Source organism: Rattus norvegicus, chromosome 10 (assembly GCF_036323735.1).
Source record: "Rattus norvegicus strain BN/NHsdMcwi chromosome 10, GRCr8, whole genome shotgun sequence".
In the NCBI taxonomy this organism is placed as follows: domain Eukaryota; kingdom Metazoa; phylum Chordata; class Mammalia; order Rodentia; family Muridae; genus Rattus; species Rattus norvegicus.
This window is the reverse complement of record NC_086028.1, coordinates 69122073-69146751: the sequence shown is the minus strand read 5'-3', so window position 1 is coordinate 69146751 and position 24679 is coordinate 69122073. Positions and strand designations below refer to the sequence as shown.

The window sequence follows — 24679 nt, the reverse complement described above, 5'->3', positions numbered from 1 at the left end:
GATTACATCTGAGAGAACAATTTAATTAGACAGAAAAGGTGTAGTGTAGGTTGATGTCATTATGCAGGTGAGGGCTGGCACAAGTTAGATCAAGGCCATTACTGGACAGTAAAAGAATAGGGCAGAGACAAAGTTTTTGTGAGGCGGGGGAGGAGGAGGAGGAAGAAGAAGAAGAGGAGGAGAAGGAGGAAGAAGAAGAGGAGGAGGAGGAGAGGGGAGAATCAAGATGGAGACAGAGGATGACCCAGATCCAGGAGGTCTTGAATTGTCAAGGTAGCTGGGATGGATTTCTGTAGGCAAATTTATCTTATCTAGGTGGGCGGTTTATATCCTTATCTGTTGGTTGTAAGTTTATTGTGTGGATGTATTATAGATTAAGAATTTAACATATAAATCTGATTGTTAAACTACAAGTTTTTAGAGCTTTGATTTGCTGGGTTACAGGGATGTGAACAAAGTTCCCAGTGGGCAGAGTCACAACCTGTCTCAGTTCTCGAAGCCGTGCTAGGCTATAGAATGCCTGGGGCTAGCGTGGTGTGGTGCCACACTAGAATGGCCTTCGAAATGGGGTGTGTGTGTCAGATATGGAAACCACCAGTCAAGGGGACAGTGTGAAAGCAGCTGACAGAGAAACAGCTGGAGCACGCAGCTCCCTCAGGTCTGCAACTAGTGAGAACTCTCGGGGACTGGTTCTGCGGTTGAGAACTAGTTTAAAGAGGAATGAACATACCCAAACAGAGGGAGACACTCCGTCTGCCATGGGGTGCTTGCTGATGATTATCAAGACTGGCAAACTATTGTTTTTCTTTCTTGAAATTGCCTTTCCTCATTAAAACATGTAAATCATTCGTGATTTTCTAAGATATGGGAAAATGTGTTAGCACCTTATTTTATATCCAGCAGTACCTTGTGTTTTCATAAAACATTGCTTAGATAGCCTTTACAACCATCACACCGTACAGTCCACCGAGGCAAGTCACTTCCTAGTTTGCCTGTTAAAAACACCACAGCTGCAGTGGGGCTCACGGGAGACACGGAAGTCACAGCTCAGTGGGCTTTGACTTCAAGCAGCCCTGGGCTTAAGATGTAATCCTACCATGTGGTCCACAGAAGCCTGAGCCCTTCTCATTTCCTACTTGCTAAGGTTCTCAAGTCAAGGACTGGGATGGTATTTGTGAGAGCAGAATTCAGAGAAGACCAGACAGGGCAGAGGGGGGAAAGGACACAAAATGTGACTTCTCATACACTTCGGTTCAGCATCCTTACCTTTGGAGATGGATCCTTTAATGTGAGTGTCATTAAGGACACAGACTGTGGGCTTCCAAGCTCTGGCGTGTCAGGAACAAAGGCAGACCAGTAGCCGTATAGAACTTTTTTTTCTATCGATTTGATAGTAGAGAGAAAACAAGCTAGTGCCCCTTGGCGAACCTTGGCTTGGTATGACCTTTCAGAATGAGGAAAGAGTTTTAGAAGTTTTTACAATGGGAATGGAAAAGGTATTTACTTAAGCAGTTCAAATGTTTTGAGAAACTGATCATCCTCAGGACGCTATTACCCCTTTCAAAGTACGATCAAAGCAAGTTAGGTATTTTTGTTCCAAGCTATTAAGTGTGGTTAAAATGCAATCGGACAGAAAATGAGAGAGCAAAATTTTGATTAGGAAACCAGAGTTAGACAAGGACAGGGCCAAGTATCTATGCATATGCCTAGAGGACACCCCAAGTGACCTTACATGGGTCATGGTGCTTGACTGAGGTGGCCACATGCAAAGCCCCTGCCCTTTTTAGTGGCAGTGACAGATGATTCAAGAAAGAACTGTTGGGCTGGAGAGATGGCTCAGATGTACTGACTGCTCTTCCAGAGATCCTGAGTTCAATTCCCAGCAGCCACGAGGTGGCTCTCAACCACCTGGTGGCCTCTTTGGCTTACAGGCACACAGGCAGGCAGAATGCTGTATACATAATAACATCTTAAAAAAAAAAAAGAACTGTCACACACTTTCCATGGCACTAATTACAGGATCGTGTAACTGAGAGCCTAAGCCAGAACAGAGGGAAAAGCTTTCCAGAAAAAAGGACTGGTGAGCTCACTCTGGAGAGGACTAGTGGTTAACAAAATGGACCAGCCAGAAAGCAGCATTCACAAGGCAGATCCAGCAAGTGGCCATGAACCCCAGTGGGGCAGGCACGTTCTAAAAGTCACATGCAGCTAAGTATCAGGTAGAACATCGTAACAAAGTACTACTACCTCATTTTACCCTGCATGCCTCCTTCTGCGTCTGAATAGTCTGACTCACTGCTGCTGACCCTTTTCCAGCTAGAGATGGTGAAGGGTGAGGAAACCTGTTCTCTTCCGGTAGCTCTGCCTCCATCCACAGGCAAACCCTGGGAGCCCCAGGGGGAGGAGCACCAAGCGCTCTCGACACATGTGTTCGCCTGGTCCATGCTGAGCCCTGGGGCTGCGTCCACTTCACCATAGGGCTCCTCCTCCTCCGCTTTCTCTCCTTGTTGGGTTTTCTTTGGTTTTACTTTGTATTTTTTCTTTTTATTCTGATTTTTAGGAACAAAAAAGACACAATACATATATACATACATACACACATATACGTATAAATATATGTTACACATGTACATTATGACAGTCATCCTCAAACTACTTTTAACTGAAGTCATTGGTACTTTTCCATTTGAAAGTGACTGGGGATGTTCACACGTGCAGTACAAGGAAAGGTGAAGAGGACAAAATCAGAGAGCAGCGTGATGTGCCCAGCATGGTGCATGATGCATGATGCACACAGCTACTGCTGGACAGACCCCTGCATTCTTTAGTCTCCAATAGAACTAAGGGAGGAGACAGCTGTCTAGAAAGGCAGGGAAACATGACGGTAGGTAGCATGGTGGAGACAGTGACCTGACAAGAAGGTGGACTTCAATGGCTTTAGAGAAGAACTGCCACATTATGACCTGAAGGCTAAATGCAGCTGCTTCTGCTTCCGTAACTAAGCTTCACAGGACTGCAGCCACACCCATCTGCTTCTGCATGAGTTCCTGCCTGCTTTCGGGCTGGTGTATCTGTGACAACCACCTCTTTACAAAAGGGAGCAAGCATATTGATTCTTCTTAGTTTGGAAAGGTGGAGGAATGAGCCTCAGTGATGGATGTAAAGCAAATGCTTGCACAGTTACACTGCCCAGACCGCTGAAGCACAAGGTGCTCCAACTGGTACTCTCAAAACCTAATCGATTTAAAATTTCAATATTAACCACACGAACTAGCGAACAAGCTCTTAGTGGCCTCCTGAGGCAGTCGGGAAGCTGATCATAGAAAGCATACACAGCTACATAGCAAGCACTTGGATGCTCCACGGCTGAAATCTCAGAGAACAGACACGCACCGCAGATGGTCGAGCAGCACTGGACTCCGGCTGCTGGGGTTTAACTGGTGATCGCCCATCGTACTGCGGAAGTGGAGTTGGGTAGAGCACTGCGGGCATCTCTATGTTTAATCCAGGGAGTCCATGGAACATGGCTTTCTAACAGTGAGAAGTGAAGAAAAACAAACGCCACGTGAATCACAAGACAATCATCAGAACACAAGCAGACCAATGTTTCAGAACTATTGCAGAATAAACATGAGACAGCGAATACTGGAAGATGATGCTCTAAGGAGTACTTAATCTCATCCTCCCCTCCCCCATGTTCCTGACTTCATCTGATTCGGAAGCTGAGCAGGGTTGGGAGTGACAAGTAGTGGGATGGGGGCAGGACCTGCACTGCCTCACACCTCATTAGACGTTCTCGAGTGTCTATACTTTTTCTTATCCAGTCACTTTTATCCAGTTATGTTTTAAATTGTTTAAACCAATTTGCTATTTTTCTAAATCCCAGTCCTTTATTACTTTTTAGATTTATGTGCCTGAGTGTTCTGCCTGCACGTATATAGACCATGTGGGTACCCAGAGTCTGTAGAAGTCACAAGAAGGGGTTGGATCCCCTGGAACTGGAGTTGTGAATGGTGTGAGTCACCAGGTATGTGTTGGGACCTTTGCGAATGGAACAAGTACACCTAACCCCTAATTTATCATTTTTATGTATTTTTATATATTTTGCATGTATTTTTATATATTTCCATATCTGTCTTAGTTAGGGTTCTATTGCTGTGAAGAGATGCTATGACCAAGACAACTCTTATAAAAGCAAACATTTAAGTGGGGCTGGCTTAGTTTCAGAGGTTCAATTCATTATCACTATGGTGGGAAGCATGGCATCGGGCAGGCAGAGTTGGTACTGGAGGAGCCATGAGTTCTAGATCTTCATCTGAGGGTAGCCAGAAGAAGACTGTCTACCAGGAGGCATCTAGGAGGAGGGTCTCAAAGCCTACCCCCACAGTGATACACTCCTTACAACAAAGCCACACCTCCTAATAGTGCCACTTGATCAAGCACACAAGTGTATGGGAGCCATACCTGGCTATAGCATAATGCAAAATACATTTAGTCCAACTTCAAAAGTCCTCACAGTTTATCATAGTCTCAACAATGTTCAAAGTGCAAAGGCTCCTCTGAGATTTATACAATCTCTTAACTGTAATCCCCTATAAAACCAAAATTAAAAGGCAGATCACATACTTCAACATCACAGGATATACATTACCATTCCAAAATGTCATAGTGAGTAAATACTGGCCCAGAGCAAGACATGAAACCAGCTGGGCAAAATCCAAACTTTGTATCTCCATATCTTATATCAGTGAGCTCTTCAGATCTACAACTCCCTTTATCTTTGTTGACTGAAACAGCTTCTTTCTCCTGACTGGTTCCACTCCCTGTTAGCACTTTTCCTCTGCAGGTATGCCATGGCTCTGGCATCTTTAACTTCTTGAGGTCTCTAGGGTAACTTGAACTTCAGTTTCTTGTTTCAATGTCTGGGATCCACACACGATCTTCTGGGCTCCTTCAAAGGGGTTGGGTTTCTTCTCCAGCTCTGCCTTCAGTAGTGCTCCAGGGTATAGCTGATGCCACTCTATTGCTGCTGCTCTTCTTGGTGATCATCCCATGGTACTGGCATCTCCAATATACTGGGGTCTTCTGCTGAAACTAGGCTTCACCAATAGCCTCTCATAGGCTCTCTTTGTATGACCGCTTCAGTCCTGGGCTGTCAACTGCACTGAGGCTGCACCTTCTCCAATGGCCTTCCATGGCATCTCACAGTGCCAAGCCTCAGCTGCTCTCTATGATCCCTCATGCCTTCAAAACAGTACCACCTGGGTGACTCCTACACATTACCAAGTCCAGCTGCAGCATGAGGTACAACCTTGGCTATCTCTGTAACACAGCTTCTTGTGCTCTCAGAAAACACTTCCCAGATTTCACCTCGGTGATGCTGGTCTCTTCTTAATCACTTAATTTCTTAGCTCCAGCTAACCAGCATCAACTGTCCCAGTAATCCTTTCTATTCTTGACTCTAAAGCCAGAGCCACATGGTCAAAGCTACTGAGTTCTGCAGCTTGCAGGGGCTGGCCCCTTGTTTTATTACATCATCACCATGTTTGTATACTCCTTCACTGCCTAAGCTTGGCTGTCCTGGAACTTGCTCTGTAGACAGAACTTGAACTCAGAGATTTGCATGCCTCTGTCACCTAAGAGCTGAGATTAGAGGCACGGTCCACCATGCTTGGACTTTTCATGGCCACTATGCCTCAAGACCAGGATCAAAAGCCCTAAGATCTGTATCATAGGTGTAACCACAATTTCTGAATTGAAGTCATTTCATATTAAAAGTCCAAATGAAAACAATAGTCATGTAATAATAATGCCTAACATGATATAATTATCCCTGTTCAACTGCAAATGCATAAACAATGAGCTTGGCTGGGTGGGATCTTGTCCAGAGGTCACCACTCCCTAAATTCCATTTAATATCCTTGAACACAGGATTTAGCTCCATTGCACTTCCTGATGCCCATTTAATACTTGAACCATAAATTTTGTATTTTTCCTTTCTAAGCTTGCTACGCTTGATCAAAAGGCTCTTTATAAACATGAACCACAGGACAGAGTCTAAACTTGATTGATTTGAGATGTCCTTTGTCAATGTAATTAATCTGAATCTTTTCACCTTAGCCTCAGGCACATTTTTCAGACAAGGGCAAAAAGCAGACATTCTTTACCAAAATATCACGACTCTCTAGGCTACATACTAAAATTCTCCTCTGAAACATCTAGAGCCAGGCCCCACAATTTAATCACCCTCAGGCCCAGTGTCTTCCACTTCCTGCTAGGATGGCCCACTGAGCCCCACTTTAAGCATTCCACTGCTTTCCAAATCCAAGGTCCCCAAATCCACATTCCTCTACACAAAAGCATGGTCAGGCATATCACAGCAATGCCCAGTCCCTGGTGCCAACTTCTGTCTTAATTATGGTTTCCACTGCTGTGAACAGACACCATGTCCAAAGCAACTCTTCTAAATAAAAACATTTAGTTGGGGCTGGCTTATAGTTTCAGAGGTTCAGTCAATTATTGTCACAGTGGGAAGCATGGCATCCTGTAGGCAGACTCGATGCTGGGGGAACCATGAGTTCTACATCTTGACCCAAAAGCAGCCAGAAGAAGACTGTATCCCAGGCAACTAGGAGGAGGGTCTCAAAGCCCACCCCCACAGTGATACACTTCCTACAAGGCCACACCTCCTAATTGTGCACTCTCTGGGCCAAGCATATTTAAACCACCACAATATCTGTCTGTCTTTATTCAGGGATTAAGAGAAAATAATTAATAATAATAAAATAATTGGTCACAAAGTTAGACTCTAACAAATGTCTTTGACCTGAGGTGAACACCAAGGCTCTGACTCTTCCTGGCTGAATTGAAGGGTGCTGGGCCTCTCAGAGTAGCCTGACTTTTCCACTGTGTAGGCTCAGAAGCTCGTAATGACAGCCTACTGCTCCTTCAGAGCACACAGATGAAGGTGGTTTCAAGATAATCTATAATTAAATTATCTACAGATCATATCACAGATTTCTAAGATTCAAAAGTAATTCTTAAAACTTGGGTATATTTGCTTGATGGCAGTTGTCCTCTGCTCTTAATTTTATCTGAGAACACTTGAACATGAATGTTTTATTCTGCTCTTAAAATCCGTGTGAGAAATTCTTATACCCCACAGTTAGCGGAAGAAAGGAGAGAGGATATAGGACGGCCCCCATATTCAGGTGTGAAGACCTGCCTCACCTTTAGCACAGCGAGAAGCGCTCCCAGGTGCTCGGTCTGTGTCAGCCTCATCTTCCCACCATTGAGGAGTGACTGGATGCCTTTCAGTGCATTCTGTAACAGCTGAGGGTGGGGAGGCAGGGATGCAAGTTAGAAGGCAGAATAAAATCCGGCTCCTCAGGGACCAACACAATAGCAGTTAGAACGGAAGAGAAAAGGGTCCCCTCAATGGTGAAAACCTTTCTGGGTCACTCAGCGGAGATGAGGACCCAGAGAACAGACCTGATGCACTCTGGGCCGCTTTTTAGAAGCAGGGACAGCCACCCACTGCAGAGCCTAGCGACCCAGCTCCAGTTTCCAGGACCCACGAGACAGAAGGAAGGAAGGAAGGAAGGAAGGAAGGAAGGAAGGAAGGAAGGAAGGAAGGAAGGAAGGAAGGAAGGAAGGAAAGAAGGAAGGAGGAAGGAAGGAACCAAACAATTTCAAGATCCTCTGATCTCAAAGCAAGTGCTATGGCATGCCTACATGCGCGCGCGCTCTCTCTCTCTCTCTCTCTCTCTCTCTCTCTCTCACACACACACACACACACAAACACACACATACACACTCACACATACACATTAATGTGCTATGGCCTGCCTACATGCACACACACACACACACACACACACACACACACACACACACATTAAAGTGCTATGGCATGCTTACATGCGCTCTCTCTCTCTCTCTCTCACACACACACACACATATTAAAGTGCCATTTAAAAACTGTCACAGGACAGAGAGATGAAGTGACGATCTCTGTAAGAAACCACCCTGAGCAGCCCGTGAAGGCAAGGCCTGGGTAGGGTGGGAGGGCAGCTCTGATCACCACAGATTTCTCAGCTCAGTAACCTCATCTCCAGGGCCCTGCCCTTCAGAAATACTCCACACCGGGGAGGATGTGAACTTGTTGAAATAGCGGGGAAAGTTTCATGATCATGGCTACAATTTAAAATATGCCCACATAGCACCACATTTGTCATTAAAAAAGATGTTATTGAGCAGATTTTCTCCTTTTTACCCTAAAATCAGTCATAATCATTGCATTGTTTTTAGACATGGGAATAGAAAGAATATGGGCTTTTAAGTTGTCGAAACAAAACTGAGAGCAAAATCAAAGCAAGCTAAACTCATCCTTATCATGAGTCGAAAGGTGTGGCTTCAGTGCCACTGACATATAGACACCAGTCATACAGACACGCATGCACGCACCCGTGCACCCCAAAGACTCTGTCCTATGCCTGCCACACTCGGATGTTGAATAGCAGCCCCACCTACCATGCAAAATGTTATATCATCCATATCAGACGATTTTGGAGACTGTAAAATGGTCAAGAAAGCTTGGAAGCAGACAAGCTGGTAGGACTCCTCCAAGTATGGCTGTCCTGGCACACTGAAACACATGTAGAGGAGACAATTCAGTCGCGTTTAAATGGTGCTTCCAGAAGAGCAAGCATTAGCAGCGGCGATGCAGACCACTGAGTCTGGAACACGCCCTGAATGCCTACTCTGGCTGACTATGGCTGACTAGTTACTGCTGTACTGGCACAGGCTTGGACACGCCTGAAGGAGGAAGGGAGATTTCTAAACATCACAGAAGTGTAGTTTAGGAAATGTGGAGAAGAAACGATCTGTTTTGGTTCTGCCCTTCAGTCATAGGCGGGAAATAAGGCAGAGAACATGACTGAGTCTGCTTTCCTAGGCACCAGGTGGCACAGTGCTACCCAGACACAAGGTCAAGTTTGTGCTGCCTGTTTGTTATTGCATGCTACAGACCTGCTCCATCTTCTTAAAGAAGAAACTGAACAGAAACTCTGACACGAGAGCCTAAATTCACATGAATACTCTTCCTAAAAGAATATGGTTAAGATTTACACCAGCGGAAAACAAACCGACATACTGCACACCTGTCGCTTCCAGCACGCATTTCTCCCTTCGCTTCTTGACAGTCTTAATTGAAAACAAACGATAGGACAACCCTGTGGAATGGCATGGGGAATGTAAACTAGGGTCTTTTTCTTTGTGTCAAAATAAAAGCCTGTGGCCCAAGCTGATCTGGAACTTGCTGCTCGGAACAGCCTTAAGATAAGGACCCTCTTGCCTCGGCCTCTTGGGTGCTACTGGAAGGCGCCACCAGGAATAGCTTAAGCTAGGCCCGTTCTCTAGGTTGGCTTCAGGCGACAGAACAACCTACAGAGGACCCAGGAGAGGCCCTACCTTCTACTATTGGGAAACCCGGATCCACGTACCTGAGACATAAGTTTGCCATGCAGTGCACTGCAGCTCTCCTGACTTCAGGGTCAGAGTGAGTCACGTCACTCAACTTCATCAAGAGGCCGCTCTTACCTAGCAAGTCTGGGAGATGCTGGAATGAAACATCAACAGCGTGGGCCTAGGAACCGCTTCGAGGAAGACTGTACTTGTTAGACAATATTTTCTTAACTAAAAGGCAGTTAAATATAAAAAAATTAACTGTTAGGTAAATCCTTCAATGGCTACCCAAACATAAGCTAGAGATCATTAGTAGGAATCATTGCTAGGTCATTGCTGGGGGTCTCCAGTCTTGGCTACATGGACAAAAGGTGCGGATAATAATGGTTGCCAGTTAATAGAGTGACGAGTACTGTCTCACTTCATCCTCGGAGCAACTGTCTTACACATGAATAAACAAGGCTCCAAGACACTCAGTAAGAACGTACCTGGGCTGTACATGCAATTAGTGACAGGATGAATACTGAAAAATCGACATCTTGGCTCTCAAGTCTGTGCTACTGGCCTTTCAAAGGAAAGGCACAATAGTTTAAACTACCTGTCATAGGTGGCTTCAGCAGTTAACCTGACACAAACATATAGTCACTTGGGAAGAGAAAACCTCAACTGAGGAATTTTCTCCATCAGATTGGCCTGCAGGAATATCTGTGAGGCATGTTCTTATTGGCATGATGGGTGGTGCCATTCCTAGGTCTAGGCAGTTGGGCCTGCGTTGTGTAAAAGAGCAGCTGAGCAAGCTGGGGAAAGCAAGCTAGTAGGCAGCATTTCTCCATGCTTTCTGCTATAGCTCCTGCCCTGGCTTCTCTTAACGATGGGCTATAAGCTGTAGTATGAAATAACCTGTTCTCCCACAAGCTGCTTCTGTTCATTATTTATAGCACGGAACAGAACCTTAGACAATACCTTTTGACATTTTGAGCCATTGCAGTAAACCAGAGCTGCCAGGGCTTGAAGAATTTCCATGTGTGTCCAAGGGCTACACTGCTGAATAGCTGAGATCGTATAGGTCAACAGGAAATCTAAGTTCTGCTCATCCACAATCACCTGCCAAGAAAGGAGAAAACAGAGATGCTCTAACTTAAGAGAATGCATGTGCAAGTTTGATCAGGATAGGGGAGACCTTCTCCTTGCCCCAGGGTCTCTGTCACTTCTGTGATCTCTCCAAAGTAGAATCTGGTAGTCCTTGTAACTTTCCCTGGAACTAATCAGAAATTGACAGATATAAATACGGATACAAGATTCAATGCACTGAAATGTCTTAGTTCAATTAAACTGACTTAATATGTAGTAGTTACTTAACTAATACACAGCAAATAAACATGTCTGCTAAATACCTGCTCTGTATCTGTCATGATGCGAGGAATACACCAAGAAGCTATGACACACTCCTCTCCCCACAGAGTTTATACTTCTCTTGAGAGAGAGAGAGAGAGGAGGTGGGTGGGGCGCTAACCAAAATTCAAGTTATGGACATTTAAGTCCATACGTAGTATCATCAAATGCTAGACGTTGGCTATGAACTGTAAGTGCCGCAGGTGATGGGAAGTTTTCCAACTGCCAGTGACACAGAGATGAAGCACACTGGACAACAGTAAAACCTCAGAGGTCAGCCCGCAGCTGTCTGCGACATTCTGGAAAGAGCCTCAGCTCATGTGACACACACAGCTGGTTACAGCTCAGCATGCATCTTACTCCCTGATGGCAGGGTTCTGGTTTTGCTGGATGCCCTCCTCTCTTACAGTCTGGAGGAGTCTGGCTGACACAATGCTAACTAGTATCCATACATTCATCTGCTCAGGGGTTCACTCGGGAGTTTTAAAGATGGAGAGCTGCAGAACAGACCTTCACAGAAATACCTCTGGACTTTTTACCCTGGACCTCTCTTTTCCCAAGCTGCGTTGGGGGTTTTATGTAGACTGCAAAGATAATAGTTTCAGGGAAATAAATATTGGTAGCAAAGAAATAGGGAATCACGTAATTTTGTCCTGGGATATATCTTGGTCAATTCTATTTTTCATGAAAAAACAAAACAAACAAGCAAACAAAATCCCCCAAAAACCTAGATGGCATGAATGATCTGCCATCAATTGTTGGCTTATTGAACAAAACATAAAAGACTATTTCTCATAAGCAAAAGCCTAGAATTTCTCAGAATATATATTTGGTCAGTTAAATTTGGATTTACTGATGCACTTTTCTTAAGCACTGGTATTGTTACGTTGTGATTTTTGGTGGTCCTGATGCTGACCTTGAACCCATGGCCTCGTGTGTGCCGGGAGCTAAGGCTCTACCATTCACTGAGTTACATTTCCAGCCCAAGACATTTTGCTTTTCAAAAGATTAGACAACTGGCCTGGGTGTAGCAGCAAACATCTGTAATCCCAACACTTTAAAGAAGAACAAAAAGGTCAGAAGGTTAAGGTCTTTCTCAGGCCAACCCGAGCTAAGATCCTGTCTCAAACAAAACAAAAAAGTGAGCCTAACAGAGCTATGCTGTGGTCTTTCACGATCTGAGCCTTCAAGTTACATACACGATTACCTGTAATCTGTTAAGTAAACGATGGATCAGCTGAGACACTTTGCTCACAAGGTGGTTCTGATTAAGAGGCACCAGCTGACAAGCTCGCACAAGAAGAGCACTGACATCCTATTTATAAAAACAAAACCAAAACAAAGCAAAGATAAATGCACCTGTTAGCCAAGTAGACCTCCCAACCCCAAACCCCAGTCAAATGGAAAAGCTCAGTGACTGACTGCTCCACACCCAGGAAGGAAAAATATCTGAGTCAAAGTTGAGGTAGAAAGTGGGGACTGGAGGAATGAAGTTACAAAAATTAGTAAGTACTAAAAGTTAGGAGAAGAACTTTACCATACAGTATTAGTAAATAAAAGAAAGGCTTCCAGCACATAAAGGCACATGCTATAGCTAAAAATACCAAGAGAGCTGGACATGCAATGCTATTGGGCAAATCAGAAACGACACTTATACATTAAATTAGAAAATCACACACACACACACACACATACAGAGAGAGAGAGAGAGAGAGAGAGAGAGAGAGAACACTATCTACAAATTACACCATCTACAGATGTTTAATGAATAAAAAGGGACCAAGCATCTATTATGTGTCAGGCAGTAGGCTAAGCCTTTTGACTCCAAGGTGAAACAAACATTTCCCTGAACCACAGAGGTTTTACAATCTCAAGAGGGAGGCAGGAAGATAACAAAGAAAATTTGAAGAACGAATAGAGCTTTGCCAGACAGACAAGTAATCAAAAAACAAGGGGACGGGATGTATTGTGGGAAGCCTTGGAGATGTGAAAAGTCCTCAGGTGCTTGAACCTGACCAAGGCAGCAAGTTCCAAGTGACTGAACCCAAGAGGAGAAACAAGAGAGAAGACTGAAAAGGCACACATGTTGTTGTGCAAACTATCAAAGTATATAAATGAAAAGTTCTCTTAATTTCACTTAGTTCCACTCTGCTACCTTATATGTGGTGAGCAGTTCTGGATTCCCCTCTCCCCCCTTATAGCCTTGAGCCCCATATTTGTCTCTTACTGTACGGATCATCCATTTGCTTCTGCTATTTGCCAATATCCATTGAAAATCTCTGATTCGTTTACACTTGTATGGATTGTTTTGGTTTTTTAACCCAAACAGTAGACTCTGGCAAAGACTAGTCTGCAAAGGGGCTCGAGTGGAGGAAGACTGGTGAGAGACCAGGGGAATAGTCCAGGAAAAAACTGTTTTGCCTAACCCGAAAACACAGCCAAAGAGAATAGAGAAGAGCAAGTGAACTGAGAGACATGTTTGAGACAGACTCTGAAGAATTTTAATTCAACAGGCTCCGGGATAAAGAAAAGAAGCAGTGTGCACGTCTTGTGTATATCTGGGGTGGGGTAGGGTAGAATGAACTGGGGATTAGAAGCGTGGGAGACAATGTATTTATCTTTGCGAGCTATCAAGTTTGAGATCCTCCTGGGTAGGACTGGCTCGAGGACTCTGGGAATTAGCGATCTGATGTGTATGAATGAGATCACTCTGACAGCAGAGGTAGAGGCAAATGGGAACTAGTGCAGAAACAAAGCAGAAAATACAGGTCTTATGGCAAATTTAGGCTCCAATCTAGCTCTGCCATTTGCCAAAACCGTGACGCTGGATCTTTGTGAGCTTCAGTGTGTTCATCAGCGAAATCGACTAAGACTATCCTCGTTCCGACATTCCTGGAATCGCTCACCAGAGATGGCAGCTGAGGGCTTTAGAGCAGAAGCCTTTGAAAGATGCTGGCTTACGAGCTTTCAGATGGAGGGCAGAGAATACGGCACGGACCGAGGGAGAGAGCCAGCCTGGAACTAAGTCATCCGGGACGCGGGTGAGACCCGGAGGAGCCGGTGGGAGGAACCAGCCGTTGTCCCGGCAGGGTGAAGCGCGCTGCCTACCTCCGGGGCCACGCCGCCGCCCTCACAGTAGTTCTCGGAGATGAGCTGGTCGAAGAGCAGGTGGATCTCCATGCGGGACACAGTGCTGTCATCCGGCTGCAGCGCGCGAAGCCTGGCAGACAAGCGGCGGAACCCATTGTTCTGCTCCAGGGACAGCTCCCGCGGGGCCTCTCGCGGCTGCTCACAAGGAAGAGAGGCGGCGACCTGCACCGCCGCCATTTTTCCTACGTGAATAGCTTGGGAAATACTTCCGGGGCACCGCTTGGGGCAGGGCCTCGCGTGCTCTAGTTCCGGAAAGCCTTTATTTGCGCTACAGGTTGCAGGCGGTGCTGTGATTCGGATAGGGAAAAAGTGGCAGAAATAAGGCCTGGAAATTTGCCACCCAACTGTCCTTACCCTCTCAGAAAGTTTGCTCCCAGGCAGGGCTGACATTGCGAGAGTTTCAGATTCTGGCTGGAGTTGGCGAGCACACTTGTAGATGACAGTGGCAGAAAAGTTAGCTATGTGACTTCCTTCTACTCTTGATGTTCTGATAGGACATCTTATCGGAGTCCTTGATTTCCCCCTATCCCCAGGCACAACATACCCCCATCCAGAGAGATAATCGGGTTGCTACAGCAATGGTTTTCCTTGCTTAAAACCTAGAGTATTGGGCTGGGGATTTAGCTCAGTGGTAGAGCGCTTACCTAGGAAGCGCAAGGCCCTGGGTTCGGTCCCCAGCTCCAAAAAAAAAAAAAAAAAAAAAAAAAAACGTTAAAAACCTAGAGTATTTGAAGCAATGCTTAAGATATGTTCAAATATTGCACTGAGCTAGAAGGATATAGAGCTTGGTTCTTACCACCATAAAGAGACGGTGTGAACTGTCTGGGCTTAATGACATATATGACCCACATAAGTATTCAAGACTGACTGGCCTTTGTATTATGTGTACTGATGTATTATGAATACTGACGCTAAGCTGTGAGTTTCCAGTCTCGGGGTAGGAGGTGGGTGTGTAGGGGCACCTACCATGTTACTCTGGTCAATTCAGGAAGTCTTCAGAGGTCTCCCTGGGAACTCTGTATATTTTTTCTCCTTCAGTTGGTGATGACCACAGAATAGGTATGTTCATTTTCTTGGTGGACACATATTGCCACCCACAAGGATATATGCCATCAGAACTTAACATATTGGCATTAGTAGCTTTTCCACGATTAGGATTAGGATTAGAGAAACAGTTTAAAGGAAGGAGGATTTATTATTATTATTATTGTTGTTGTTGTTGTTGTTGTTATTACAATTATTATTAAATTTTCTGGTGCACAATTTTAGGGGGTTTAAGGCTATGCTTGGCTGGATCTCCTGATTTGCTCTGGAGTAAAGCAGAATTATCACGACAACAGGAGTGTTTGGTTGGGGTTTCTCACCTAAAGAAACCAGGAAGCAGCAAGAAACAAGTCAGGCCCAGGATAAAATACCCCAGCAAGATATACCTACCTCCTCCAGCAAGTCCCCTCCTTCCTAAACAGTGCCATCAGCTATGGACCAGAGACATGTCATATTCAAACCATAAGAATCTCTAACCAAATAACTCAAGTAGTGTGCAGACTTTTACATTAATGCTTTATTAAAAGAAACACCGCCTTGTCCCTCCCCATGTGTTCCTTGGAATCTCCATGCATGGCCTCCATTTTCAACTGTTTCCTTGGTCACAGAGCTCCAACAGCCATTTTTCCCCCCAGGTAGAAGCTAAAGGAAGAAATGAACAGTAATTTAGAGAAGATGGCCTTTGAGAAAATTCTTTGTTGGAGAAATAGATATAAAAATTATACATGAGACCTGCTGTTTTGGGTACCTGACTACCCAGAATGCAATAAGAAACACCAGTTCTTGATCTGGAAATCCATAGCACCATCAAGAAGCCAGAAAGCACTACAGGGGGCTGGATAAATAACTGTTCTGAACATGAACACTTTGGTCCTGGGGTCCAGCCATGGTGGGCTCTTCTTTCTTGTCAATTCTCCTTGAGGCAGTAGAGGGGGAAGAGCATTGGCAGAAAATAAGACTTTTGTCTTAGGAGATATGGGTGTAAGACTCTTGTTTTACGAGATATTTAGGGTTGTTGTATAATAATTAAAAATTCACTTATCTAAGTCTAAGATACTTTGCTACTGTAGCTGACCTGCCTTCTGTGAAACTGTAGTCTCTGGCATTTAGCACCTCATCCTAAAAGAGCAGGAGATTAAGTAAAGGATTAATTGCTAGAGCTTTTTCCCTTTTGTCCAGATACCTCTTGCTTGTCAGGCTAGGGGGAAGTTTAGAGCAATAAACTTCTATTGAACTAGGAGAAGAAAATCATTCTTGCAGAAGGAAAAACTTTTACATAAGAAAATATGCATAAACTCACATAAATTCATATACAGATTCATGCATGCTAATTTATACATTTCTATTCAAACCAGTTGGGTTCAACTCACACGTGTTCTCATAATTACACACTTACACACACACACACACACACACACACACACACACACACACACACACACACACCTATACTTACATATGCATTTGGAGTAAAAGACCAAGCACCAGAAAACAGAAAGAACTCACTCATTCTGGATGAAAAATGAGCTCCAACCTTTACTGCATAGAGAAAGGAAAGCTTCTACCCTTTTAATGCTAAATGAATTAAACCCACATTTGTAAGAAGAAAGCTTTGTTCCTTTAATAAGACCAAGCCTGCCTTGTTATTAAGAAATGACCTGTTTTGTCCCATGGTAAAGAGAATCCTGCCTGCTTCCTCTGCTCTCTGCAGCTTCTTATTCTTCTTTTTTTCTTTTTTTTTTTCTTTTTTTCGGAGCTGGGGACCGAACCCAGGGCCTTGCACTTGCTAGGCAAGCGCTCTACCACTGAGCTAAATCCCCACCCCTCTCTGCAGCTTCTTATTTTTCTTCCTTCCCTCTGCATTCTGCATATTGCTCTTGGTATTTTATGTTACCTATAGTCTAAGTTATTCCACTCTGCATTCTCCTTCTAACCTTGCTCTTTCCTCCTGCTCTGATGTCACAATAATGCTGTTATTCTCAATGCCTTTTCTCCCAATGCTATGCCTGTACTTCTAAGTTCTTCTTGAGTTCAGTTCTGTCTAAAAAGTTCTGTACAGATCTGTCTAAAAATATTCTGTCTAAAATGTTCTCCTCAGCTCAGTTCTGTGTCTTCTTTTTTGTCCTCAGCACTTAGACATCTTTCAGAATACATGATCACATGGTAAAAGTTCATGACAAGTTTACACAGATTCAAGTAATAAATTGAAATAGAAATTTACAAGGGAGAATGTTTACATGCATATCCATTAGGACTAATTTTCCCACCAAACTTTAATATTCTGTCACAACTCCACAGTTCCATCGAGAGTTAAAAACATAACTAAGTTATTAGTGATGTTTTGTATAAATAAATCCAATCAATATTTTATCTTCTCTCCTAGCACCTAGAATAAATTGTTAGTTCCCTTTTTATGACCTTTAGTTAATGGTTTTACAACCTCTTGGAATGTGTTCTGGGTAGTAGAAAGTCTGGTTACTATCTAAAAGCAATTAATTGGTGACACATGGGAGACTGATAGAGTTCTCATTGCAGTTTTGGCTATCAAAAAAGGATCGAATAGAAGTCCCACTGTAAAAGAGCTTAATAAACACTGATAAAGTTTTAGGAATTCTTAATAGGGTCATCCTTAAGAATTAAGAAGTCATCTATTTGTCTATACAGCACCACTACAAGACAGTACATCGTCATAGATCTGCAGAGATCTGCTCAAAAGGGTAGGCTAATACCTAGTGATTATCATATCTATTTAATAATAACAGAAAAGCATATTAATAGCAGGAATCTTTCCTAAAATGATTTTCTTCTGGGCCATGCCTATAGGAGCAAATCTGTCATGGATTATTATAATCCGAGGCAGACCATCCCAGGAAGATCACCTGCTAGTTATTAGCTTGTCCTATGATGGCTCCTGACACTTTGGGTTTTGTTTTAATTTAAAATGTGGTATTATTTGTGTGTATGTTTATATGTGTGTGTGTGTGTGTGTGTGTGTGTGTGTGTGTGTGTGTGTGCTGTCATGTGCACACCATGGCACACATTGTAGAGGACAGAGGACAACTTTTGGGAGCCAGTTCTCTCTTTCCACCATGTGGATCAAACTCAGATCACCAGTCTTGGCAGCAGGAAATGTTACCCACTGATCAATCCTGTTGGCCCAAACAGTTTGGTGTTTAGCGTACATTCTAAGTCTGCTAATACAATTTAATCATATTAATACAACTCAATCATGGTAGTTTTTTATTCTTTTTAAAAAATTAATGGGTACTGAAAATTAAATAGGGAAACATTCAATAATATGAATGGCATCAAATATTTTTACAGCAAAAGGCTCTGCTTAGGTCAATATGTCAATGTACATCAAAGGACTAGCAGGAGGGTCTCTGGTCATTGGTTACACATGTCAGGTTATATCCCAAAGGAATAAGTAAGGGCATGTGAATTTTAAAATTCAAAACACAGCCATGTTAATATTATAAAATAACTATTTTAAGTGCACATTTATAGCGATTGCTGGCAGAAGAGCATATTCAATGGACTACAGAGAAAGCAAAGATGGTAGGCTGGAGCTGAAGATAAGTGTGGAGATTAAAATTGTCCACCAACTATTTTAAAATGAAATAGCTGAGAAATCAATTAGGTCCAAGATTCTCATTTTAAAATATATTATATATTTATGCACAGTTAAATATGCACTACAGTCATAAACAGAAATCATTTGGGGTGATTTTTATCTTCTTGCTCAAATATGGCTTTATTTTTCTCCTGGGTAGACTAGGTTGGGAAATTATTCTAAAGGTTTGGAAAGCACCATCTTGTGGTAGGTGCTTCTTCATGAAGAAAAAAAAAAGGAGATATAGGGAGACACATAGATTCCATTCTACCAACTTCTAGAAGGTTCCAGAGAAGTCAAATGTACAACCTTTCTGGTCTGGGCAAGATTCAGAGGAACAGAGAGGCAGATTTATTTATTTATTTATTTATTTATTTATTTATTTATTTATTTATTTATTTTTACCTGTTCTTAGCTTGTAGCACAGACGTTACTGCATCCAGTACTGACACATTGTTCCCCTGGCCCACAGTCCCAGTCGCCACTGCAGAGCTCAGCACAGGTGCCTAAGTCAGAAAAAATCAACTGAAAGCAGGCATGGTGGAGTAAACCTATCATCCCCAGGACTGGTAGGCTGAGGCAGGCGGAGATCATCAGCCAAAGGCCAGCCTGGATTATTCAGTGAGTAACCCTCTTGTAGACAGACAAATAGGCTAGTGAAAACCACTATGCTTTCAATTCAAGTACTAGGGATGACAATCCTCAATTAAGGAGTAAATCTCACCAGTTCCTTTTAACTCAATTCGTAGTAGCATTTGTGAAGTGTTACTGTCTATTTCTGTTAAAACAAGGCACACACATAATCTCATTAAAGTAAGCTTACTTTAGAGACATGGATAGAGGGATTGCATCTGTGGAAAGTAAGGGAGAAGGTTGCATCACTTTCCCAACATCACAGTACATGGAGCAGAGAAGGGGATATTCAGACTTGCTGGTTACCTTACAGTCACTCTGTGAAGTTAGTCTCCCTACCTCTGCTTATAGCACGATCCCTAAGTGTTTCTGGTGCTGCTGATGGTTGGAGGTGAGAAAGTTCAAGACCCATTGTCCCTATTCACAGTAGTTTGATCAATCATTAAATATTTATGATCGTTTGCTATACATTTAGGAAGGACAATGACATAGAAAGGGCCTCTTAGAGCCTTCAAATGCAAGTGAGAAACAAAGCAGTGTTTCACAAGTGTCCTGCAAGGTGCATCCAGAGAACTCAAGGGGCTCAGAGGAGATAAGACATTATTTCTTGTTCATCAGAAAAGTAAGCCTTGGAGTGCACGGATATTCTCAAGGAAGAATAGTGGGGGAAAGGAAGACTGCTGTGAGGAAAGATGCCAAAAGTCACAAGGGGGGAAATGTATTAGGGTAGGGCTTTGGGGAGGTCAGTGTGGTACCTGGGACACAGGACCTACAGAGTCACTCTGAGGACCTGAGACTGACTCTTCAAGCTGCCTTAGACACACTATCTGCCACTCTCAGTTCCCTGGAATAAGAGGAGCCAGGAGGATTGGCAAGCAGAGGTCTGGGCAAGTTTGGGAGCAGGAGAAGTAAACATTGCAGAGGTCAAGCAGGTCACCAGGACCTGTGGATTTGGGACTTCACTTAATAAACCAAGAGAAGGTCCCTTGGGAGGATTTTCTGCTGCAAAAGCATAGACAGAACCAGCATTCAACTAGTAAGCACATTGAAGAAGGAAGAGAGGGGCAGAGAGAGCTTCTGGGAAGCTATTGCAATGGCAGGGCCATCGAGTAATCAGGAATGGACACAGTGAGTCAGGGCTGTGAGGTAATCAGGAATGGACACAGTGAGGCAACAGGAGGGCAAAGGACAGAAAAGATGGAAATTGTTTCAAAAACAGGCAGTTGATGGAGTAAACTAAACTCTAGAGGCCTAAACTCTATCTAAAGACATTTAGGAGCAAGCCATTCCACCCAAGATAATCCAGGAAAGAAGCGAACTGCAGTGTGTGAGTTGTGGGGTAGGGATGGGTGGACAGCATCAGGGCTGCAAAGGTGAGACTTTACTACATAGAAGAGTCAGGAGTCTCATCCAGAGGACCTGAGAAGAATGTGTCAGGAGTTTAATGAGGCTGTAGTCACCAAGGGGCTAAGGAAGAATGGGCAGAAGATTAAGACTTGTCCTTTGAGGCCAAATGAGGTGAAGTGGATTGTGCTTGTAACCCCAGCATAGGAGGAAAATTGCCATGAGTTTGAGGTCAGCCTGGGTTACAAGGAAGTTCCAGGCCAGCTTGGGCTGCAGTATGAGACTGTCTCAAACAAACAAACAACAAAACCCTTTCTGAGAATATTGTTGGTGAAGGAGATTGAGATTGACCTGTGTTTAACATAATTACAAGAATCTTTTCTGTAGACAGTCAAGGTAGATGCTGGTAGAGAAGGAGATACCTGGGAGATGGGGACCGGCTGAGGGCAAACAGGAGGGGAGAGTCCAGTTTGGTGACCCAGCAAATGGAGAGAGAGAGAAAGCAGGAGAGGAATTCTGTTCTGCAGAACTAAAGAGAACTGTTTGGTTTTCTTTCCTCTATTTTCTCCCCACTTCCTGCCCACACTGGTTCTAGCTGTCTTACTTCTGATCCTTCAGTCGAGGGAAAAGAATGCAACCGTTTGCCTGGACATACCTAAAAGCTGCAGAGGTCTCACTGCTGCCTGCAGCTCCTGCACCTTTAGGCTGAGGGTGACGAGGGACACCAAGAGAAGGAAGGCTCCTAGCTTCATTCTGCTGCTGAAGGATTTTAGCCAACATGCAGCAGGGCTAGAATTTAAACCTTTCCACCCACTGACCTAGACAGCAAGGCTAGGGGCAGGCCTACACACCACTGAAGCCAAAGCCCCGCCTGGAAACCAGCTTTGCTAGCAACACACACTATGCATGTCCTGGGTAGTGCCACGTTACTCAAGCTGGGCTCCGAGCCAAAGAACACCCTCCTCTGTCCCACGGATAAACCTCCTAAAGCTGGAAAGCTGGGGCGGGTAAGGGGCTCTCATTCATTTTCAATGAAGTATTAGAGATCTACTCTGGGCTAGGAATGAGCTACGATAAGGAATGTGTCCTCAGGGAATGACAATCCAGGAGCTGGGTGTCAGCAAGGACACCATCACTATTTTACTTCTCCCTCCCTGCTCTAGGACAATTGTTCTTGTAACAGAGGACAGGGAGAGGCAGTGGGAGAGCTAGTGGGGTGCAACCTATTGAGGAGACAGTAAATCAGTGTCATTGTTTTCCTCTGCCTTGATGCCATTATCTCTGCTGTTTGGAGGCTTCATTTTGGGGAACCCCAGCTGTCAATATGCAAGTTAAACCCTCCCAGGATGCCTCTCAAGCTGCAAGCTGCTGTGGGACTTGGGGAATGGGGTGAGAGTGACAACCAGCCTAGGTGGAACTTTCATTCCCTTCTTCTTGTAGATACGCCTACTACTACAGATGAGTGATTTGTAACTCAGACTACCCTTGGTTTGGATGCCAGGGGATATCCCCTCTTCTTTCCCTTGTGGTGGGGGAAGGGCACACATAATGTGTCAACTTGACACAAGCTAGAGTCATCAGAGAGAAAGGAGCCTCAGTTAAGGAGAGGCCTCTATGAGATCCAGCTGTAAGGCATTTTCTCAACTAGTGACCAAAGCGGGAGGGCCTAGCCCATCATGTATGATGCCATCCCTGGGTTGGTGGTCCTGGCTTCTTTAAGAAAGCAGACTGAGCAAGTCAGTAATCAGTTTCCTTCCATGGCTCCTGCCTCCAGGTCCCAGGCCTGCTTGTGTACCTGTCCTGACTTCCTCCAGTGATCTGGCAGTGCAAGCCAAATGACTGCTTTCCTCCCCAAATGGCTTTTTGGTTATGGTTTTGGTTTCATTGCAGTAATAGAAACTGTAAGTAAGACAAACACTATCTCATAAATACCTTAACTTGAAATGAGCTGGAAGCAGGGGGTAAGAGGGGGAGTGAGAAGTCACAGTATCTGTTGTCCCTTTGTAGGTGTCTCGGGAAATGGTTGATTTCACTTTAGAGAGTGAGTATTTGGGCTGGGGTTATAGCTTAATGGTAGAGGGCTTGGGGTCCTAAGTTCAATTCTTAGGAACACACACACACACACACACACACACACACACACACACACACACACACACAGACATAGACACAGAGACACAGACACAGACACAGACAGACAGACAGACAGACAGACTCACAGTAAGGGGAGGGAGGAGGAGGGAGAAGAAAAAACTTCATGTTTCCCGAGGACCATGGTCCCTAATTCTGGAGCTATAGGAAGAGTCTTCCATTCATCTGTCACAGCTCTCATGTCCACAAGTTGGAGGTCCTTCTGACGAACAACTGATGCCATCAACTGCTCGCTCTCCCTAGAGGGTTAAAAGACAGAGTTATGGGCCATGCAGAGAGTATTTTTGCACGCTGCTTTAACTCCACTCTGCCTAACCCAAAGGGAGATCCACTGGTGAACGATTTCCGCAGTAGTCTAAAATCTGGCACATCACTGACTTCTTGTCACTGTGATAAAATACCTGGCTCATGCAACTGGAGGGAGGAAGGATTTATTCTGCCTCATGGCTCACTGTTTGAGGGTGGGGAAGGCATAGCAAAGTATGCAGCTACGACTTCTCACAGCTTTGCAGACAAGAACAGGGAAAAAGAAACAGAGACAGAGAGACACACAGAGAGATAGACAGAGAGATATGAAGAGACACAGAGAGAAACAGAGACAGAGAGGTACACACAGAGATCAGGTCCTAAGCACTCCATCCCATCCCCAGTACCCTGCTTCTCTCAAGCAAGCTCTAGCCCCTCAGGTTTCTGAAGCCTCCCCAGACAGCACAGCGCCCCTTACTAGAGACCAAGTGTTCAAACATCCAAGCCCATGCTGGGGACAATTCACACTGGTGCAGAATGCCTAGCGAAGATTTTAGAGTTCTTAAGCACTGAAGGGGTTACACAGTGCATTTTCATGTAAATTTGTATTTTCAGCACACCTGAGACCTGAAATAAAAACATTTTCTGAAACTGCACAAAAGTTGAAGGCATGTGGTTATCATTCTCATTTCTTTTCAGGCAGCCTTAATTCTGATTTTACTTCTGGTGCCCTAAGCATGCACTTATTGGTCCCAAGAGATACTCAGAGCTGAGTGGGGACCTGCGAGTTTGAGGGCTATATTCCATCCTGCCCCCTCATGTCTTCTCTTGTGCCCCACTTGTCTCCAGCATCCAGGCACTCCCAGCTGCTCTGTTTCATTCACCATGCTGGGTACAGTGAACTTTAACCTACCCAACTCAGGCTCTGCCTGGAACACAGAATTCCTTTCCCCTTCTTCCGGGAATGTGGGCATTCTTGTCTGTCAGAAGTCAAGTCTTATCTATCTAGTCATCCTAGTTCAAACTTTATCTCTGGAACTTCCCCAAGTCCAAACCCTGGGAAAGTAACTTGGTCTTCGGACCGTCATAGTTCTTATTGATTCCTGTTAGCACATAACACTTAATTACTGCTGCCTTACATTTCTCTCCTGGGAGGATTTGATAGGGAGGAGAGGTTGGTTTGCAGTGCCCCATGATGGGTGTTTATTGTTCTTAGTGATTCTTGGGAGTGATGGTGTAGATTTTATTTTATTTTTCTAGCCTAATGATGATGGGGTGGAGAAAAGATTGAGAATGGGAGAAGTTGAGGTGGACCTACCTAGAACCCACTCGGGGGATCTTGAAGCTGCCAGACCAGGTATTCAATAAAGGTGCACACCCCAAGATGACAGTACTGGGGCTCAGTAAACCTCCACTGCAATCCCACCACGTTGCCACTGAAAGTGTGGCTGTAGGTAGATAAGAATTCACTCTAGCCAATAAAGAACTATGTTCATTTTGAACCAGTTTATGCATCTGCTAGCGTGCGCCATAGCTGGCGTGCAGTGGAGGGGTTATGGAGGCAGCAGGTGTGGGACTTATCCCTAAAGAGCTTCCACTCTAAAGGAGGACAACGAACAAAGCGTCTACAGAAACCCTGCT

At 44.3% G+C, this 24679-nt stretch overlaps 2 protein-coding genes across 4 annotated transcripts in view; both read right to left on the bottom strand.

Moving 5' to 3' along the window:
* Positions 1-14220, bottom strand: part of Heatr6 (HEAT repeat containing 6) — a 28803-nt gene extending 14583 nt beyond the window's left edge. For 2 of the 3 annotated variants that reach the window (XR_010055225.1, XR_005489915.2), the window contains exons 1-9: positions 13966-14220; positions 12065-12172; positions 10429-10569; positions 9504-9619; positions 8533-8647; positions 7231-7332; positions 3394-3531; positions 2248-2549; positions 1267-1444 (exon numbers count right to left, since the gene is read on the bottom strand). Coding sequence is in view for 1 of the 3 variants with exons in the window: in NM_001079897.2 (NP_001073366.2) it covers positions 1267-1444; positions 2248-2549; positions 3394-3531; positions 7231-7332; positions 8533-8647; positions 9504-9619; positions 10429-10569; positions 12065-12172; positions 13966-14184 (1419 nt within the window). In the remaining 2 variants the exon portion in view is untranslated. The remainder of the gene's footprint in view (positions 1-1266; positions 1445-2247; positions 2550-3393; positions 3532-7230; positions 7333-8532; positions 8648-9503; positions 9620-10428; positions 10570-12064; positions 12173-13965) is intronic. The other variant, NM_001079897.2, reaches the window with a different exon arrangement.
* A 1326-nt stretch (positions 14221-15546) lies between these two features.
* Wfdc21 (WAP four-disulfide core domain 21) lies at positions 15547-21416 on the bottom strand. Its single transcript, NM_001003706.3, has 3 exons — positions 21297-21416; positions 19070-19170; positions 15547-15693 (listed from the first exon to the last, which is right to left on the bottom strand). Exons 1-2 carry the CDS (start codon positions 21391-21393, stop codon positions 19076-19078), a joined length of 192 nt encoding a protein of 63 aa, NP_001003706.2. The 5' UTR covers positions 21394-21416; the 3' UTR covers positions 15547-15693; positions 19070-19075.
* Positions 21417-24679: the final 3263 nt, after the last annotated feature.